Source organism: Jaminaea rosea, assembly GCF_003144245.1.
Source record: "Jaminaea rosea strain MCA 5214 unplaced genomic scaffold BDZ90scaffold_10, whole genome shotgun sequence".
NCBI lineage: Eukaryota > Fungi > Basidiomycota > Exobasidiomycetes > Microstromatales > Jaminaea > Jaminaea rosea.
Genome location: NW_020289984.1, coordinates 40,890 through 59,763, shown reverse-complemented (window position 1 = coordinate 59,763; position 18,874 = coordinate 40,890). Strand labels below are relative to the sequence as shown.

The window sequence follows — 18,874 nt, the reverse complement described above, 5'->3', positions numbered from 1 at the left end:
GAGGATGCTGGAGCGCAGGCGCGGCTGGGTGGCTAGCTGGCGGGCGGTGTAATTGCTCCCTCTTCGAGACTCGACGAGGGTCAGGGCGAGAGCAATCGCCGCGATGAGCCACGATGAGAGAGAGAGTGTACGAGGACAAGGAAGTACGCCGCGAGAGCAACAGCGGCAGCGCTCTTGAGCCCGCCCTGCTGAGCGCCGCTCGCCAGGCACAAGGTGGTGTGAGTGTAATGGCAAACAGCAAAGGGCTGAGGATGACGATGGACGCTTGGCGAGCTGAGTGAGGAGCGAGCGAAGGCGAGAAGAAGGGAGTGAGGAGGAAGGTGCAGCACGGGAACGTAACAGAGGTGTGGAAGGGAAAGAAGGAGGGTGGCAATGAGTAAGGCTCTGTCCCAATCTCGTGTCTCCCTTGACTCTATCTTCTCTGTGCGTTCCGAGACCCAATAGTCTTCTTTTCCCTCGACCCTGCGTGCTTCCGATCAAGAGATGTCATCGCCGCCACTTTGATCGATCGAAGGACAAAGGGAGCAGCAGTACCCAACACTCAAGACGTCGGGGTGCGAAGGTCGAGGCTAAGTGAGGCCCTCGGGAAAGCGGAACTAGCCCCGTCTGCGTGTCTGGCCGGTCAAGCGAAGCCAGTCCAATCGAAACGAGGCGAGACAAGACGAGACGAGGCCGCCCAGATCTTCCCGTGCCCCGCCCTCGTCTCTCTCGTAACGCAACGCCTCGTCTAGTTGAACTCAGTAGTCACTGTCTCGGGAAGAAAGTCGTCATTCATCCTATCAGCTGCAACGGCGCCGTCTGAATGATGCTCCAGGGCGGGGCGAGCGTTGTGGTACCGATGGGGAAGAACGCTTAGGACTCCGAGGAAGATGGCATCATTGGCATGGTTGACGCTGCTTGCCGCTGCTGTCTGTGCCTCTCGGTGCTGGCCCCGAATAATTTCATCGTGAGCGCTAGTGTGAGCTGCGAGCTGTGAGGGCGATGCGATGATGTCGTCGTGGTTGAGTTGGTTCGCGTGCAGCGGGGCAGGGGCATGCATGAGGTGATTGGCCGCGCCCGCCGCTTCTCCTCGCGGCGGCCGCTGCTGCTGCTGCTGCCAATGGCCCAATCATGTCCTACGCCTTGAGGTTCCCATGAGATGCTGCATTTTACGGGGCGTGAGGACGGGACCAGACGAGACCAAGGAAGGGGAAGCCGACAGGCTGTATGATGAGTAAAGGTGGTTGACAGACCAAGCTAGTCGTGCAGTTGCATCGACGACGCATCGTGATCACCTCACCGCACTCACCGCTACGATGAGAAGAGGCCAATGCGTGCGAGTGAGACGGACGATCCATGGATAGATTGTCGACTCCTGAGAGATAGGATGAAATGATGAACGGAGCCCGATGACTACCAACGAGAGCGCCGTCTGCTGCTTCGTTATGCTCGTAGCTCTTCAATGCCCCAACTCCATTGCAGCGACGACGATGGCCACTCCTCTCGCTCTTCGATGTCGTGACGCCAGGCCAGGCCAGGGCGACCAATCTACGCCAAATGACCAGGCCGGCGCGGAAGCAAGCAGCTTCAGACGCGCTCGCGTGCCTCCGACGCACGCTTGTCCGTCGAGAAGTGCAAGTCAAGTGTTGGATCCGTGCTTTGCCCCATCATCTCGATCCTCCTCGTCGCTCACCTTGATGTTCGCAGCGACGACAGCAGCGGCACAGTCATAGAGCATGTCAGAGTTGGGCGCGCCCTCCAGTAGCAGCAGCGGACCTGCTGAGCTCGGCGAGGCTGGCTCGGGGACAGAAACGCAGCCAGCATCGAGCGTCGTCCGAGATGCTCAGAGACAGGCTCCTACCGATCCTATCGTCATCGTCGACGACGAGCAGCCCCAGCCGTTTGTTGTCGAGCAGCATCAAAGGACGTCTGTCTTGAATGATGATGCACCAGCAGCGCCACCCTCTGGCCCAAAGATGTTTTCCCTCTTCCAGCCGGGCGTAAGAGTGAGTGTATGCTGCTTCCAGATCGACGATGCCGGCCATGCTCACGTTCACTCTCTTGCACCTCGATAGGACTCTGGCGCATCATCATCGTCTCGATCAAGTCGAGGTCGCGCAGCAAAAGACAAGAAGGTCGAATACTCGGACGCCAAGCATGCAAAGCTCGGACTCGAGGACGAGGAGGAGCGAGAGGTGGACGGAGACGGGCAAGTTGTGGGTGGCGCATCTGGTCCCTCAGCCTCTTCATCCTCAACGTCTGTAAGAAAACGCAAGGGCAACAAGAAGGCAGCTTCTCCCGTGCCTCCGCCTCCTGCGCCAGCTCCTCTGCCCCCTCTGAGCCTCAACGTTAAGGGGACAAAGGGGAGCGACGGGCCCATGCATTCATTCTTTGCGCTCAAGAGAGCTCCAGCTGGCGAGCCCTCTTCACGCTCATCGACGCCTGGACCTGCTTGCGGAACCTTCGCGACAACCACCGCCAAGCGCGATCAAAGGCCAAGACGACTGCCACTCTGGCCTGATCGAGAGAGTATTCACGTACATCCTGCGGACGACAAGACAGCGAAGATTGGCCTCTTGAACTCTCGACCGCTCCCCTTCCCTCCTGCCAATGACCGCAAGGGAAAGCGGAGAGCAATCTCACCAGCGCTCGGAGGTGGCAGTCGAACTCTGCCTGCACGTGGCCTTGCCCATCGTGTACGCTCTCAACAACAGGGCAGACAAGCATATGGCGAGCCCTCGGCTTCCAGCAGCTCCGCAACTCCTCACCTCACCTCCTCCCTGGCATGGACCGATCAATGGCGTCCTCGCCGCGCAGAGGAGGTCTTGGACAATGAAGACGCAGCGCGCTACCTCCGCGACTGGATGCTCGAGCTCGTCGTCACAGCAGCGAACACACCGCGCGGAAACGATCCTCTAGACCCAAGCGCTACCACTGTGAGCAGCGGCAGCAAGAAGCGAGGGGCTCACCAGACAGTCCCGCAGCAGCGACGCATTCAGACTGCAGTGGCCAAGTCGGCGCCACGCAAGGCAGGCTCGAATAAGCGTGCGAGGCGGACCGGTGGAGGAGGAGGGTACGGGCCAGGAGGGGACGAGGTGGAGGACAGGTGGTCTCTCGATGACTTCATAGTCTACGATGAAGACTACGTAGACCCAGAGGAACCACCCTTACCCCTCCTCAATGGCTCTGCCCCGAACGGCTCCCTTACCTTCCACGCCTCCCCGCGCCTGACGAACTGCATTGTCCTCTCTGGCCCGCCCGGCGCAGGCAAGACGGCTGCGGTCTACGCCTGCGCGGCCGAGCTGAATTTTGAAGTGTTCGAGCTCTTTCCTGGCATGGGTAAGAGAGGGAGCAAGGAGCTACATCAAGCTGTAGGAGACCTGGCGCGCAACCATATGGTCAGTGGAGGTGGGACTGGGGGCGGAGCAGTCTTTGGGAGAGGCGGGTCGAAGGGCAAGGGCACGATCAATGCGCTTCAGGCGATGATGAAGGGACAGCAGGCGGAGAGCGAGACTACGACTGAGGTGGCTGCAGCAGTACCGGTGAATGAGCCGGGATCAGCCCAGGATCAAGCTGCACCCGTGGACAGCCAAAGCTCGGACGACTTCGTCATCTCTGCCGGTCGCAATCGCGTCAATCTTAATGGCCCTCAAGTTGCGCCCATCGCCGCGCCTGCGACCGCAGCCACGGTCTCCTCTTCGGCTGCAGGCAATGCCCCGTCGGCCTCCTCTTCGGCCGCACGCCAATCCCTCATTCTCCTCGAAGAAGTGGACGTCCTCTCCCTCGAGGATGACAAAGCCTTCTGGTCCGGAGTGGTCGACCTCGTCGCCTCGTCTCGGCGCCCCGTCGTGCTGACGTGCAACGATCTTTCGGCCGTACCACTGGGGGATTTGCCGGTTCAGGAGGTGTTGCGCTTCCATAGGCCAAGCAGAGGTGCGGTGGAGGAATACTTAGGGGCCAAGATGGAGGGTAGTAAGGAAGTGCTTGCTGGCCTTCTGCGACGAGGGGCAAAGGGAGAGGAAGAGGACGGGGGCCTAGACCTCAGACAAGCAATTTTGCAGCTTCAATTCATGAGAGGCAAGGCGGCACAAGACAGCTGCCACAACAGTCCTGCAACACCAACAACGCCTCCCGTTCCACCGCCTGTTCCAGTGGCTACCTCAGCGCCCAATGGCATGGCCGCCACACAAGCCCCACGCAAAGCCGACCTCAACAGCCTCCGCAGCTCGTGGCGCAGTCTCGATTCCCTCTCTTTCTCACTGGCCTACCTCAGCCAGCCCTTCGCCCGCAAAGCCGCAGAGCAAGTTGCACCAGGGGTCCCGCAATCCCTCTCTGCCTCCGGAGGCACTATTGACGATGCTGTGGGTCCCTCTTCGAGCGGCCCCTTCTCTATGGCACGCACCCAGCTCGACACTCAGCTGGGCCGCTCTTCTCAACGTTTGGCGACTCCGGAGCCTTCGACCGAGTCAGACGCTCTCCTGCTGCAATGCTACCCAGAATCGCGCGGTGGTGCCGGTCGACCTCAGGCGCCTCGCTTTTTGTGGGCGCAGGTGAGCGTGGCGGGACAGGGCAACGTAGCGTTGCCGGAGCAGTCGGCCAGGAGGGAGGAGGAAGTGAGAGCAGAGGTGGAAGAGAGGGCGAGGCAGAATCTGATCGCACTACATCCCGCAAAGCAAGCCGGCGATGAGGGCGAACGAGACATCAAGCACTTCAATTCTTCTCTCCTCCTGGCGCAACGCGATCTACTCTACCTCGTCGCCCCGCTCTCCCCTCTCTGGCTTCGTCTCGCCCGTCACGTCGCCTCCTCTGAGGAGAGCAGCGACTATTCCTTGTCAGCATTGCAGTCTATCCCCCTCTCGCCCGGCCTCGTGCTCGACTATGCCCCGATGCTGCGCAGCATTGTCCGTATCGAGGACGCCGAAGAGGCTCGGATGCGACACTTGGCTGCGATCCTTGGCGGAGGCGAGCAGACTACCACCGGCTCAGCTGTTGCTGCTGTCGCTGATGGAGAACACCAGGCTTCGCCGCCTCTGCAAGCATTGGGCTCAGGAGCAGCTCCTCGGCGTGTGCTCCGCTCAGGTCGAACCGCAGGCGGCGGGGACGTCATTGGCGGTCCGGGCGGTTGGGAGCGTCAGTGGACCTTGAAGTGGCGGGTGCGGGAGGATGACTACTATGACGAGGAGGAGGGCAATGTAGTAGATGGGTGCGAGATGGCAAGGCGAAGTGGGGAGACTTGGGCGTGGGGTCTGCAGTAGAAAGCACAGGCAAGGAGCATCACGAGAGAAAGGAAGGTTTCAAAGCTGTACAATCGCCATGTAGGCTCTAGCATTTCATCATCTCTCTCTGTCTCTTCCCTCTCTTCTCGTCTCCTCTAAACAGCCATCCATCCATCGATCAATCAAAGGCGACTCCTCAACTCGCTCCCTCCCTCCTCCTAGTCAAGCGCAGCCAAGACCCTCAAAAAGTCTCCCGGCCTACACATCTCCGTCGCCCCATACGTGATGCTCTTCCCACCTACCGCCCCACCGGGCCCAGCCAGTCCCGCAGGCGGAAGAGCCCCATCCATCATCCCAGCTGCCCCGCTCGCAGCGTTGACCCTCTCGGCCCATTGCTGCAGATTCGCAAACTCGACGTAAGACCCACCCCCTACGATGAATACGATCGCCTCGCGACGAGGCAGGTGGGCACCGTGAGGGAGCGAATTAGGTGTCCCCGATCTCGAGGAGCCACTCAGCGCCGCTTCACGCGCAGCGGCCGTTGCCTTTGCGGAATTGCCACTCGGGTGAGGATCGAGGTAGAGCCAATCGCTCGTCTCCCTCGCTACGGCGGCGGCTGCTGCTCCTCCTGACTGAGGTGTCGAGGCCCCACCTCCTGCACTGCCTGCTGAACCCGCTGACGAGCCCTCCATGAGCGAAGCGACTATACGGGTGACAGCGTAGTCTTTTTGCTGGGGTAGAAAGTTCTTGACTCCTTGCAAAAGATTGTCCAATCCTGCGTCCTTGAGGCGACCGGTTAGGCGGGAAGAGAGGGAGGAGAAGCCACCAAAGCCCCCCGAACCCGCTGACGTGCCCGCACCATTGGTCGCTCCTCCTGCAGCGGGAGCGTCGACGGCTGCGAGTGTCGAGCTCATACGGGTGAGATCGCGCACCTTCTTGACGTATCGCAATGCCCGCACAAGCTCCTCAGGAACGCCAGCGACACCACGTAGTGCCTCTTCCAAATCCGCGCATCCTTCGTCTCTCGTCGCGCTAAGGTAGTACACGATTGCCAAGCGGACCTTGTCCTCTTTGGCGTCCTTGAGCGCATCGACGTCGCGGATCGTCTCGAGGATGGCGGAGCGTGCTTGACGTTGGATGTTCTCCTCTAGCTCGAAGAGGACGTCGAGTCCACGCGTCTTGATCCCTTGGAGGAGGGAGGTGGCCACATTCATGTGCGCATCGATGACGGCTTTGCGTGCCGTGAGCTCGGGCAAGGCTGTGATCGCCGCCTTGAGATGAGAGGCGCCGCTCGCTGAGGTTGTGTTGAGGTTGCTCACGTCTGCCAGATTGGTGAGGCCAGTGGAGCGCGTGACATCGGCCGCGTCCGCCTTGTAGCGCTGAAGCTCCGTATCAATATCCTCTGCTACCTGCGGGAAGGGCGTGCTGCTATTCTTGCTCCAGAAGAAGTCCTTGCCATCTAGATCGTATGACCTCTTCGTGGTGGAGCCCGGCGGGGCACCGGGTACGTCCGAGGGGGCATCGACGGTTACCTTGTTGAGGTGCATGTCGAGGACGTCGTGCACGAGCGCTTGGTAGGTCCAGGAGTGGCTCAGCATGGGGACCAGGTCGAGATTGCGATCCAAGATCACGAGCAAGGGGCGAGCGGACTGCCAGGAGGAAGACCCATAGGATGGGCCGGGCGTTGCACTACTCGACGAGTCTCCCTGCGCGAATAGGTTGTTCCCCGTCCCACGTGCAGAGGTGACATGGTCCTTTAGCCTACCCTCCAGCTTACGCGCTACAAGCTCTGCAGCATTTCCCCTTGGGCAGCGAATGACGGGCAGGTTCCCCATCGTCGCGAGCGAAGAGAAGAGGCCCGCAGCTATCCGATCCGTCTCTGCCTCCACGTCCTGTTGTCCCGCGCTGGAGTGATTGAGGCGATAGTACGTCGACGCTGAGAGCTGTGAAGAAGAGGGAGCGGGCCCAGGCACAGCAGACTGTTGTGCTGGCTCCAATGCCCTCGGAAGTAGCGTAAAGAGTTGTGGCTCGAGGACGATGTAGTCGAGATACTGATCAAACACCTGCCTCACACTTTCCACTGTCCCATCCGCCGCAACTCGCTGCGCGAATGCCTCCAATACTTTGCGGGGCACTGCGCTCGTGAAGTTGACGTAGTAGCCCTCGTAGAGCCCAGCTGTCAGATCCGCCGCGATCCTATTCGTGTTCTCTTCTGTCGGGCTGACGAAATAGACGGCAGGTACGTCGGGCAAGGGAGGACGATCAGAGTGGAGCTGCATATGGAGGGTGACTCCATTGTCCCTGAGGTCTTGAACGCGCAGCGAGGTGGCGAGGATGTCTTGCGAGACCTTGTCCATGATGAGGACTTTCCATGTGGGAGGACCGGAAGGGAGGGTGTCGATTGCCGTCGTCGAAGAGGAAGAGGAGGAGGAGGAAGTACTGGCGCCATTCGTTGCAGCTGATCGTTTTGATTTGGGCGCATTGAGATTGAGCATGGCGAGGAGAGCCGATACCTGTTGATTGCGCAATGTTGCGCGGCCACCTGGCCGTGGTTGTGATGACATGGTGGTGGTGGTGGTGGTGGTGGTGGTGATGAGAGCAGGGGAAGGAGGAAAGGAAGCTGAGCGATTCAACGTCGGATGAATGAATGCAGCCAACTGCGAGCTCCGCCGCGGGTCAAGAGTCCAACGCAACGCTGTGAGGGACGAGACGGCCCGCGCACAGACGCACACGCACCCACGCATCCACGCACGCTCCACGTCGTCCGATGATAGACTTCTTCTCACGCTCGCCTCACACCAAGAGCTGAGATGATGAAAAGGGGGAGACGAGCCAACGATGTCGAAGGTGTCGTGCAAGACGAGCCGCGAGAGGAACCAACGAGGCGGTCGAGGATCACGTCGGGATAGACGGGACGTGATCGCTCTGAGCCCATGCTCCTGGACTGACTCAATCCAGAGCTAAGGATCACCACATTTCAAGCCCAGGCTCGAGCTCCTCACCAGCCAATGCCTCATCAGCTCTCACTGACAGAATGATGCGTAGAATTTGACTTTGGTCTTCTTTATGGTGGTGGTGCATGCGTGAGCGTATGTGTGAGAGAGAGACAGGATCAGAACAAAACAAGGAGGTGAGTCCTCTTCGGGGAATTGTGCGAATCGAGTCAATGATCGAAGAGATGGGCAGCTACAGCGGGACGAGGGACGTGGCCGCAACGTCCTCGGGGTCGTGCGGCCGTGTGTATGAGGCGAGGGGGAGATGGATGAATGTCGAATTAGTGGTGAAAGAGGTGTGTGTGTGTGTGTGTGTGTGTGTAGTTGCGTCTTGCTCCGCACAGGTCCAGTCCTGGTCGTGGGGCTGCCTTCCTCATCATCTCTGGCTGCGCTTTCTCTGAATAGGTCGTCGTCATAGTAGTCTTTGTTGGATTGCGCTGTCTTGACCTCCTTTCTTCTTTTCCTCCATTCCTGAGCCCTTTCAGGCCTTGCGATCCACGCCTGCACGTCCATTGTACCCATGCGACCCATCGAGACCACCGTCGTAGCTCGTCTCGTCTCCTCTGCCGCGTTTGAACAGCCTGTCCCCTCCCATTCCATTGCCCGGCATGCCTCCATACCCTCCTACTGCTGCCGACTCATCGTTGGCATCATCGTAGTCCCTCTTTGCGCCAGAGACGGTCCTCCGAGGTTGCGGCGCGCCTCCTACACCAGCAAGAGCTGCAGCAGCAGCATGATGGCTGCCAGCGTGGTCCAGCGAAGCGCTGCCGTACCCACCCGTCGGGTCTCGCGAGTCCCCATTATTGTTCGCATTAGCGCCCAGAGGCATAGAGTGGCGACGATTGTCCGCCTGCTGCTGCACCGCCCGCATGCCCGCTGGGAGCCCGTTGCCGCCAGAAGGAGGGCCCTGCTGGTGGTGCTGCGGCTGCTGCTGCAAAGAGGGCGTGCTGTACCCGGAGTGCGGGTGAGCCCCGTGGCTAGGGCTCTGATTGGCCGTCGCAGGCGCTGACAGGTTGTATCCTCCACCGTTGCTCGGGTGCCTCCCCCACGCGGCCGCAGCAGAGTGATCGCCCGTGGCGCCCATGGACGCGGCCGAGGTGTCGTAGCTCGTGTTCGCGCTTGAGGGGTTCGAGTCAGGCATCCGCTTCGCTTGGCGCTCCTGCGCAGCGGCCATTACGGCTGCAGTGCGTGGGTAGTTGTCCGGGTGGTAGAGAAAGGACTGGATGTTGGGCTCGAAGAGCGGGTAGAGCATCTCGGCGATGCCGTTTTGCTCGGAGAGCTGCTTGCCTCGTTGGAAGGTGATCCTTAGGGGGGAAGGAAAGGGGGAGACAAGAGGTCAGCATATGCGCAAGAGCAGACAAGGACGGTTTCGCGCGCCAACTCACCAGACGCCCTTGAGGTGCATGGCGCCAACCTTGACGACAATGCGCTCCTTCTCGTTCTTGAGAATACCATCGCGCTTCCCGCGAGACATGCCGCAGACATTGAGGAGCTTAGTGCCATTGATCATGTTGTTATCTGAGCGAGCAATTCAATGGCAAAGTCAGCCAAGATTCAGAGGAGGAAGCGCGTATTACGCGTCGCAGCCGGTCGCGCACTCACCATGTCGACGAGCGACACAGACGCCCTTTGCCTCGACCTGGAAGCAGAGGGTCCCCTCGTCCTCCCACAAGGTCGTCGTGACGCGGTGTCGGCCAGCCATGGGCAGTTGCGTGCTGTACTGCGGCGCAGAGGGGTAGCTGGGTGAGGCCATCTGCGCGTGAGAGAAGGGGTACGTGGATGGACAAGGGTCAGAAAAGCGCGTCTTGGGAGGAAGGCGCTTCGCAGCATACATGCTCGGCGATACGCACTGGATGACCGCCCATTCCCGGTCCCGGCCCAGCAGATGGCACAAGGGACGCCGAGTAGTGCGAGGGGTAGCTCTGGTGAGTCGCAGCGGCGTGAGGGTGGGACATACCCGGCATGACGCCCGCATACGCGCCCATCGCGCCTGGCGTATTGTGATGAGACATTGTCGCGCTGTTCGGCGTAGGTGGGCCAGACTCTGGGTGATGGCCGTATTGCGGCTGCCCGCCTGCTCCACCGCCTTGTGGCTGTCCACCTAGGTGGATGTGCGAGGGGCGCGAGTGATGCTGAGCGTGCTGGTGGGAAGGGTGTTGAGGCATCGAGAAGGCAGAGTAAGGCGCCGAGGCTGGGTGAGGCGCGCCGTAGGGGGGTACACCGCCAGAGGAGTAGGAGGGATGAGAGGACCCGTTGCCTGCAAATTGGTTTTGCGAGTAGGCAGAGTAGGGTTGTTGGGAAAAGTCGGACGACGCGTACGAGTTGCGAAACTCGTTGGAATCGTGACCTGCGCCTCCTGCGCCTGGCCTGGTCATGCCCCCAGCACCGGCGCCTGCGCCACCGCGTGCCGTGGCGTATGGTGACGACTCAGAGGCGTATGACGAGGGGTCAGGGAGGTGCGACATTGCGTTGACACGAGGTGAAGGGCCGGAGAAAGAAGATGTAGTGGTAGTGGAAGAAGAAGAAGGGGGGAAGGGCAAGAGGCTGACGAGCGTCGGTGATGAGAATGTCACCCGTCGCTGTCAATTGCACGCGCGTGTGTGATGAAGAGGGAGGGAGAATGAGAGTGGTGGTAGGGTGATTATGGTGGAAGACGAGTGGAGAAGAGAGGCTGATGATTGAGAAGTGAAGTCGACACGAAACAGAATGGAGGACGACGACGATGAGAACAGAGAGAGCCGCTCTCGCAGCTGTCGCAGCCTCGCAGACGCAGAGACGCAGACCTCTCTCGTGTCCGCCCCTCGGACCGTCCGCCGTCCGCCGTCCGCCGACAGAGCAAGAGCACAGCGCGCGCAGTCGTCGGCAGCAAGTCGAAGAGAGACACAAAGAGAGAGAGAGAGAGAGAGCGCCCAAAAGGAGCAAGACGGATGAATGAGCAACGACAAGACAAGGGGGCATCAGAGGGGGCAAGAAGGTGAGACAGCCGATGATTGAAAAAAGAAGAGAAAGATTCGATGACGTGGTGGTGACCGTCGATGACATTGAGCGCTGTGCGTGTGCGCTATCATGGATGGAAGCATCCCCGCCTTCACTCGGGATCCTCGACATCGACGTCGACGTCGTCTTCGCAGCACCAGACACGACACGACACGACATAATTCTTCGAGACACCATGATTGCCCACTCCTCCTCCTGCCGCTGCGATGCTGGCGAGGTTCTGCGTCTAGCTGCAGCGCGTGTGCACAGGCAGGCAGCAGCAGATTGACATGCGTAGCAGGGCCGGCGACGGCGACAGCGACAGCGACGTCGACGACGACTCTCTCTCTCGAGTCTCGTGTCGTCGAAACGAACCCCGCCGCTTGACATCGTCTTATTGAGAGACAGACGCAAGGACGGCGCAAAGCTTTAAAGCAACACGCCGAGATGAGATCAGGAGCGGCGGCGGCGGCGGCGGCGGCGGGTACGCACGCAACGCACGCCGAAGCACAAGCACACACACAGAGAAACACACTCGAATGGGCGATATCTAGATCTGCCCTCTTCGTCGCATTCGAGATGAATGAATGATAGCCGCCAGCGTGACCATTTTCAACGCGCTCGATCCCCTTTCCCTTTCCCCCTTGATCGTCGTGAGAGAGTGGGGCTGCTGGAATTCGGTTCAATCAAAGCTCAAGTGCGGCACTTCATCGAAGCCCCTCCTCGCCGCGAAGAAGAGAGAAAAAAAAAGTTGGGAAAAAAATCCGGGCAGGATCTGACGGGCGGGGCAAGGTCGGCGATCAGACCAGGCAGGCAGTCAGGGAGGAAGTAGGAGAGCGTTCGTGCCCCGAGTCCGTCCCTCCACTGATCTGCCGAGCTTTACGGGGGAGGGGGGAGATGGGGGTTCGTAGCAAGGAGGAGTACGAGAGGGGGCAAGGAGAAAGGTACGCCAGCTGCTGAGTGCTGTAACGGCAGCTTACTAGCCCATAGTCTACTCTAGCCGCGATCTCTCATTGTTGCAAACGAACCGGTAGCTTAAGTTGTCCGCTAACGCCAAGTAGGGGAGCGTAGCGTCGTCTGGTTGTTGAGCCGTCGAGCCGTCGGCCAAGAGAAGCAATAGCTAGAGACCTGATCTGAGACACGGCAAAAGGCCAAGAGGAGCTAAGGGTAAGGAGAGGGACAAACGATGACGATGACGATGACGAGGGTGATGGCGATGGCGACGAGAGCCAGGGGAAGACCGATGCTTTGCCCGCCTCGGAGCCCCCCAAGCTCGCAGCACGACAAGAGACCGGCAATCAGACACAAGGGGAGGCGAAACGAGACGAGACGAGGAGGGGCGGGACGAGGCTCATCCTTCACTCGGCCGCAACGGAACCAGCGTCTCGCTCAGCCCCCAACCATCGTCGTCGTCGTTGTCGCCCCCGCCCGCTCGCTCGGCCCAGCCGACGAGCCAGAGACAATTTCAGCTCCCTTTTCCCTGCTCCCTCCCCCCTTCTTCGTGTGCCTTTCCAATCCTTGATTTAATTCAAAGAGAATCAAATGAAGAGCCACGGGGCAATCCTCCCCTCCCCCCTCCCCACTTCACTGCTCGCTCCAGCTGCTCTTCCCACTTTGGGCTGACCGCCCGCCCGCTCGCCCGCTCGTCTGACACTGCCGCGTTCTCCGTCCGATGAAGCCGCTCAGCCGGTCTCGGGTATCCTAGGGCGTGTCGTCCGTACGAGAGGAGGCGATGGAGGTTGGGTGGGGGGCGCGACGTCACGTCGGTCGGTCGAAAATGAAGATGCCACGCCGGTGCTGTGCCACGCCACGCCACGCCATCAGCCAAGCCCATCATTGCCAATCGGCGATCAGTCAACGCCAGAGACTGAGCTGAGCGCAAAGAGCCGCGGGACAGGGCGAGATAAGGCAGAGACGTAGAGATGGATGGATGGAATGATAGTAGACAGAGAGAGGAGAATCTCTTGAGCTGCCCCTTTTCATATCGAGGAGCGATTGCGAGGCGTACTGTACAGAATATGAGAGAGAGAAAGAGAGACCAAAGCCTGTCCCGCCGTGCTGAACTGTGTTGTGCTGTGTTCTGCTATCCTGCTAACGTCTATGCCCGCCCGCACCGCCACCGTAGCCTCCTCTCGAGTAAGGATTACCGCCGTACCCACCTCGCGCGGGCGCCCCGCCTTGTTGCTGGCCGTACCCGCCATATGAGCCGTATGAGGCGGGAGGAGCACCTCCAGCTGCACCACCACCACCACCGTACCCACCGTACCCACCATAGCCGTACCCGCCTGCTCCTCCCCCGTACGCTTGCGCAGCGCTTGGCGTAGCGCCGTAACCACCTTGCGCGGCTCCTCCTCCACCTTGACCGTACCCTCCATACCCGCCGTATCCACCATACCCTCCACCGGCCGCAGCTTGCCCATTGCCATACGGCGCTGCGCCCCCGTACCCTCCGTATGCACCAGCACCACCTCCGCCGCCGCCACCGTACCCGCCATATCCCCCGTATCCACCAGTCGACGCACCACCATTGGCGTAGCCGTAAGGGTTCGCCTGCTGCGGAGGCGGCGCACCGTATGGGGCTGCAGCGCCGTATCCGCCGTATGCAGCCTGTGGCGGCCCACCGGCAGCAGCAGCAGCAGGCCAAGCGCTCCCATCGCTGCCGAAGTGCACATGGCTATTCACCGGTCCAGCGCCAAATCGCATAGGCGGCGGTCCGCCCCCATGCCCCCCAGGGGGTCCATGGTGATTATGATATCCTCCTCTTCCTCCTCCCCTCCCACCAGGCCCACCCCCACCACCCCCTCCTCTCCCACCTCTCCTGTCAGGCCCACCACGCCTCGTCCACTCCTTGTCCGCCTCCTCCAACCTACGCTTAGGCATCACAACGCCCTTGAGCAACACGGAGCGATGCGGGCTCTTCTGCTCGGGGAAGTCGTAGATGACGCTGATGGCTCGATTGGAGACTATATCGCCTAGCCCTACGCTGGTAAGAGGCGAAGAGAAGGTCGCCCCCGGGATACAGGCCGGGTCTGGTCGGATGAAGCCCGTGATACCGCCTGAGAGAGTGGGGTTGAGTGGCTGGCCCTGCGCCATAGTAGCAGCAGCAGCATCGGCGGCGGCTGCGGACTCGCCATTCTTTTGGGCCAGCTTCTTCGCCTTGCTCGTATAAACGGCCGCGAGTGCATCGTACACTTGAGCCTCTTCGCTCGCAAAGAGTACACTCTCTCCAAAGGCGTTCCTTCGATGCTCCTCATCGCTCAACCTGCCGTAAGGCTCTTCGAGGGCCTTAAGCAATCTCCCCTCGTCAATAAAGGGCAACAACGCGACGCCCTGCCACGCCATCTTCTTGCCATTCATGTCAATCTCAAAGCTTCTCGGATAGAAGTCGATGATCTTCGACTCTTCCTCGGTCATCAAGGGATGGAATTGTTCGGGTAGATGAACCTTGGAGTCCGCAGGCAAGACGCCCATCAACTGGTCGTAAGGGCGGAAAGGTTTGCCCAGCTTGAAGTCTACCTGCATGGTGTTGAGCTCGACAAAGTCTGCCGCAAAGGGGGAAAAGTGATGAGGATAATACCACGTCCAGCTTGGGCAGCCTTGGTAGTAATAGGCGAGGACCCAGCAAAGCCCCTCGACGTACGAGTGGACGAGGGAGCGACGGAAGGCCGAGTCGGAGAGCTCCACGCCGAACTTCTGGCGATAGTACCGCTCGCGGTAGCCGGGCTCGAAGAGGCGGACCGTGTCCTCGTAGGTGACGGTGCCGTCTGCGTTGACTTTGCGCTCGAAGTTCGTCTCAGTGACAGGATCCTGCGTCTCGTTGCCAGCGTCGTCCGGGGCGAAGGACTCCTCGACTTCGTCGTCGAAGTCCTTGGTGTCCTTGCTGTCTTGCTCGTCGTCGTCGGCTTCGAGGGAGTCGTGGCCGCGCTTCAATGGGCGGGCGGGGACGGCAAGGGGCTTGGAGTCTGTGTCTGCCTCCGCAGCTGAGGAGAGGGAGACACCCTCTTCTGCCTTGACCGCGGGAGCGTCCTCCTCATCCGGCTTGATTGTCTCCCCCTCCCCCAACTCAGCCTCGGTCTTCTCGACATCTCCGTCCATGCCTGCCGCCTCGGCGCTCTCGTCTTCCTTCTTGACCTGCTCATCGCCCTCCTCCGCCTGATGAGCGCCCGCCTCAGCCTCTATCATCTTGGCGTCATGCTGCTCCGCATCCTTATCCACGCCATTGGCGGCCTTCCTTGCCTCCTGTTTCGCCTTCTTGCTCCCGGCGCCAGACTGCTTGGCAGCTTTCTTTGCCTGGCCGGCCAACTCCGCTTTCAGGTGCTCAGCTGCGCTCAGATTAGCCATACGGATCGAGGCTTGCGCTCGCAGGATCTCCTTCTCGTTGCCGGAGGACAGGGCAGCAAGGGCGCGCTCGCGATGGTCGATGGGCGGCGCGGCCGCTCCCTCGCCTCCCCCATTCGCAGTTGCGCTCCCCGGCTTGCTGGGCAGGCCAGCCCCCGCCACAGGCGCAGGCGCAGGCGGGGGTGGTCCCGGTGGTGGCGCACTAGGCGGGGGCGTGGCTTCGCCTCTGGCCCTCATCTGCGCTCGTTGTCTATTCTCATCATCCACCTTTCGTCTCTTCTGCTTCTCCTCCATCCTCTCCTCATCCTGCTGTCTCTTCCTGAAAATCTCATCCTCTTGAGCAGCAATCCCCTCCATGATGACCTGAACATTCTTGAGCTCCACGCTCCCATGCTTGGTGAGGTACGAGCCGACACGGGGGAGCTCGCGTTTCCATATGCGGAGTAACATGTCTATTGCTCCTTCGCGGATCTCGAGGGAGGGGAGATGAGGGAGGAAATCGTTTCCAACGAAGAAGATGAGGAAGACCCAATCGTCTATGGCTCGTTCGAGGTCAAAGGCGATGCCGGGGACTTGGAGCTCTATTTCGAGGTACTCGCGGAGGGTCGAGACGTCCAGGAAGATGAAGGGCCTGCGTGCGCGAAAGACAGGGTAGGCAGGTCAGCATGCTGCGCGCTACGATCACGCTCTGCGCCACGCTCTGCGCCACGCTCTGTGCCACGCTGGGCTACTTACTTCTTTTCGAGCTTCTTAGCAAGGTCTTGATCCCTCGCTGAAGAGTCCGAAGCCGGATCCAAGGGCTTCTCCTTTGGCTTGCCAATACAATTCGCAGCAATATGCCCCTCGATGCCACACTTGTTGCAGACTTTGGGCCCCTTGTTGTCCTGCGCAAAGACGTCTTCCCTCAAGACCTTAAAGTGGGGCTCATGCGTCGCAAGGCTGAGCATGATGAGATCGGCGTCTAGACCGTAGATGACGTGCTTGGTATTTGGGTCATGCTCAGGATGAGAGCGTTGTCGACGTATGTGATCCATAATTTTGTGCTCTCCCTCCCCGGGAACAGAAGCGTCCGAAATGATGACCTGGAGATCCTTCCATCCTGGGTCCTCGTTCATCTTCTTCGTCACCCAGTAACGCAGGCTTCCCGCCAGTAGATCCATAAACGGCGTCCCTGGAGTGATGGCATTCGAGTCCCACGCTTTCTTCCCCTGACCCGCCGCAGCATCATCCGTTACTGGAAGTCCCATGCTCTTCCACTCTTCCAAGGCGGCGAGCTTCTCCTCCTCCTTCTCCCTCGCTTCCATAGCAGAGCGAAAGCGACGGGAACGCTGTTGGTTCATCTTTGCGCGTGGAGCTACGCCGTCTATGGCCATCATGAGGAGCTTGCGAGGGCGGATCATGTTGACTACCCGTTCGGTGTAAGAGAAGACTTCCAGCATCATATCCTCTTCTGTTTCGGGGGCGGGCTGCGTGTGTGAGTGAAAGGTGTGAGGGAAGGAGTTGGTCAGCCTGGGGTCAACGCTGCGATGCGCTGCACTGCGCTGCGCCTGCTCACCTTGCCCTCCGGATGAGTACAAGGATGCACAATACCGTTCATATCCAAGTAGAGACAGTCGAACTCCTCGCCATTGGGGTTCTTTCCGCTCATATCGATGGGCAACTCCTGCTCCGTCCCATTTGGTCCTGGGATACGGCGAGGTTCCTCCTCCTCGACCGACTGGACGATCTTGGGGTACTTCTTGGACAGCCAGCGGAACAGGGCAGGGACGCCCATGGCTGCGAAAGAAGACGTGAGGTAGAGTGGAGTGGGGTTGGTGAGAAGAGAAGGAAGGAAGGAAGGAAGGAAGGGGAGAGCTGAGCGCTGCGCTGCGAGTTGAGGTGAGCTGCCGCCGTCGCCGCCGCCCTTTGCATTTTCCGTCTGGCGGCGGGAGCGGAGAGGCAAAGCAGACGCAGACGGACCAGGATGAAGATGAGGCCACGCATGCCTGCGCCCGCCCGCATACTCGTACACTCGCACACGACTCGATACTATGAATGTAATCGATCAGAATGGCGATGCTATCGATGGCATCAGTCTCATACATACATGCCACTCGCGTTACGCTGCCTTCGTCTGACTGCCTCCCTTCTCCTCTCCTGGACAAAGTGAGCCAACGAGGTTCCCTCGCTGCTGCTGCTGCTGTTGCTGCCTTGATTCGCCACGGGCAAGAGAGGCAGAGTGGCAGGCCATGCCATCTGTCTCAAACCCTCTCTCAATCCCTCAACTAGCTCCATCCTCTCATCCTCATCCAGACTCAATGGCATAGGATCCGCCTCCTCCACTCCCGTAGACCCATCCTCCTCTTCATCCTCATCACTCTCCAGAACCTCATCCAGCCCCATCGGCCGCCCTCCCCCAACCCCACCAACATCGCCATCGGCCAATGGATTACCTGCTCCTCGACTCTTGGCCCTCCTCATCCTCCTCCTACGCGCATCGCGCTTCGCCTTGTGATCGGGGGCGATGCGCGCCTGAGGTCGGAGGGAGGGGCTATTATTGGGCGCGAGGAGGACCAGAGTTGGGATGCAGGCATAGACGGCGCTTTGCGTTAGAGCGGCGTCTGCGCCCCAGAGGAAGTTGGGTGGCGAGAATGCGTGGAGTGATGATGCGCTAGCGATGTGGCGTGATGAGAGGTAGCGGATCGACGACGTGTGGTCCTGCTTGGGTGGGGATGGGTCGATGTAGAGGACGGGGGAGTACGAGGTGAGGATGCAGAGGCTGGGCGAGGGGAACATTCTGAGGGTCAGTCCTGAGTTCGAGGTCAATTGTAGTACGCTGAGCAGCTCTGACTCACCTCTTTGGCTTCAATCGTTTGAGCATCTCAGCCATGACGAGGCTCATGATCCCTGGCCTCTCCATCAACAGACTACTAGGATAAACGAGCCCAACCCCACCCTCACTGAAGCTCGCCTGCACCCTACCCTGCCATTTGACGGTACACACCATCCTTGCCCACCCCTCTTCACCCTTCAGCGAGCTCACAATTGTCTCGCCCACCTGTCCCACGAGAATGATCAGATCTTTGCCCCTGAGTGCATCCAAGTTGCCCTCCATCTCGAGGTGCTGCGATACGACATCCTCTTCTTGCCTCTCGTCATCGATGTCATCCAAGTCATCTCCAGAATCAGACTCCGAGTCAGACTCGACTGCGTGGCGTGAAGGGGGTACGTCTAGTCGGTTGACGGGGTCGTAGAGGGAGAGTGAGTCCATGCCTGGTGTTTATGGTGGAGAGAGAGAGAGAGAGAGAAGGAGAGCAACATCGAGCGAGGGCGGCGCATCTTTTTTTGGGCGTGGCCCGAGCGCGGCGGAAAGACGGCGAGGCGGAAGGCAAC

General features: G+C 60.1%; 6 protein-coding genes across 6 annotated transcripts; 1 reads left to right on the top strand and 5 right to left on the bottom strand.

The window, feature by feature from the left end:
* Nucleotides 1–1,715: 1,715 nt before the first annotated feature.
* Nucleotides 1,716–5,234, top strand: BDZ90DRAFT_275194 (hypothetical protein; the record flags this gene model as incomplete). The annotated part of the gene is made up of 2 exons (XM_025508866.1): nt 1,716–1,985; nt 2,055–5,234. The coding sequence occupies 2 exons, from the start codon at nt 1,716–1,718 to the stop codon at nt 5,232–5,234; spliced, it is 3,450 nt and encodes a 1,149-aa protein (XP_025361016.1).
* Nucleotides 5,235–5,272: 38 nt separating this feature from the next.
* Nucleotides 5,273–7,857, bottom strand: BDZ90DRAFT_233052 (Sec1-like protein). Its single transcript, XM_025506489.1, has one exon. The coding sequence runs from the start codon at nt 7,757–7,759 to the stop codon at nt 5,414–5,416; it is 2,346 nt and encodes a 781-aa protein (XP_025361015.1). The 5' UTR covers nt 7,760–7,857; the 3' UTR covers nt 5,273–5,413.
* A 362-nt stretch (nt 7,858–8,219) lies between these two features.
* Nucleotides 8,220–10,653, bottom strand: BDZ90DRAFT_280444 (hypothetical protein; the record flags this gene model as incomplete). The annotated part of the gene is made up of 4 exons (XM_025509281.1): nt 8,220–9,492; nt 9,574–9,706; nt 9,791–9,941; nt 10,021–10,653. The coding sequence occupies 4 exons, from the start codon at nt 10,651–10,653 to the stop codon at nt 8,670–8,672; spliced, it is 1,740 nt and encodes a 579-aa protein (XP_025361014.1). The 3' UTR covers nt 8,220–8,669.
* A 2,107-nt stretch (nt 10,654–12,760) lies between these two features.
* BDZ90DRAFT_233050 (hypothetical protein) lies at nt 12,761–13,950 on the bottom strand. The gene has a single exon (XM_025506488.1). The coding sequence runs from the start codon at nt 13,865–13,867 to the stop codon at nt 13,256–13,258; it is 612 nt and encodes a 203-aa protein (XP_025361013.1). The 5' UTR covers nt 13,868–13,950; the 3' UTR covers nt 12,761–13,255.
* A 1,882-nt stretch (nt 13,951–15,832) lies between these two features.
* On the bottom strand, nt 15,833–17,412 carry BDZ90DRAFT_38150 (putative 5-3 exonuclease). Its single transcript, XM_025509537.1, has 3 exons — nt 17,058–17,412; nt 16,282–16,968; nt 15,833–16,125 (listed from the first exon to the last, which is right to left on the bottom strand). Exons 1-3 carry the CDS (start codon nt 17,274–17,276, stop codon nt 16,084–16,086), a joined length of 948 nt encoding a protein of 315 aa, XP_025361012.1. The 5' UTR covers nt 17,277–17,412; the 3' UTR covers nt 15,833–16,083.
* Nucleotides 17,413–17,518: 106 nt separating this feature from the next.
* BDZ90DRAFT_38062 (hypothetical protein) lies at nt 17,519–18,831 on the bottom strand. Its single transcript, XM_025509536.1, has 3 exons — nt 18,337–18,831; nt 17,990–18,260; nt 17,519–17,917 (listed from the first exon to the last, which is right to left on the bottom strand). Exons 1-3 carry the CDS (start codon nt 18,750–18,752, stop codon nt 17,579–17,581), a joined length of 1,026 nt encoding a protein of 341 aa, XP_025361011.1. The 5' UTR covers nt 18,753–18,831; the 3' UTR covers nt 17,519–17,578.
* Between the last annotated feature and the right edge of the window lie 43 nt (nt 18,832–18,874).

What these genes read in the sequence shown, in the direction of transcription:
- BDZ90DRAFT_38150 (XM_025509537.1), bottom strand. Translation starts at nt 17,276, where the DNA reads ATGGGCGTCCCTGCCCTGTTCCGCTGGCTGTCCAAGAAGTACCCCAAG. An exon ending in GTACTCATCCGGAGGGCAAG is followed by an intron (nt 16,969 to 17,057) that starts GTGAGCAGGCGC and finishes TCACACACGCAG; the next exon opens with CCCGCCCCCGAAACAGAAGA. An exon ending in CCTTGGATCCGGCTTCGGAC is followed by an intron (nt 16,126 to 16,281) that starts TCTTCAGCGAGG and finishes GCAGGCCCTTCA; the next exon opens with TCTTCCTGGACGTCTCGACC.
- BDZ90DRAFT_233050 (XM_025506488.1), bottom strand. Translation starts at nt 13,867, where the DNA reads ATGCGATTTGGCGCTGGACCGGTGAATAGCCATGTGCACTTCGGCAGC.
- BDZ90DRAFT_233052 (XM_025506489.1), bottom strand. Translation starts at nt 7,759, where the DNA reads ATGTCATCACAACCACGGCCAGGTGGCCGCGCAACATTGCGCAATCAA.
- BDZ90DRAFT_38062 (XM_025509536.1), bottom strand. Translation starts at nt 18,752, where the DNA reads ATGGACTCACTCTCCCTCTACGACCCCGTCAACCGACTAGACGTACCC. An exon ending in AAACGATTGAAGCCAAAGAG is followed by an intron (nt 18,261 to 18,336) that starts GTGAGTCAGAGC and finishes CCCCTCGCCCAG; the next exon opens with CCTCTGCATCCTCACCTCGT. An exon ending in GCATCGCCCCCGATCACAAG is followed by an intron (nt 17,918 to 17,989) that starts GCGAAGCGCGAT and finishes CCATTGGCCGAT; the next exon opens with GGCGATGTTGGTGGGGTTGG.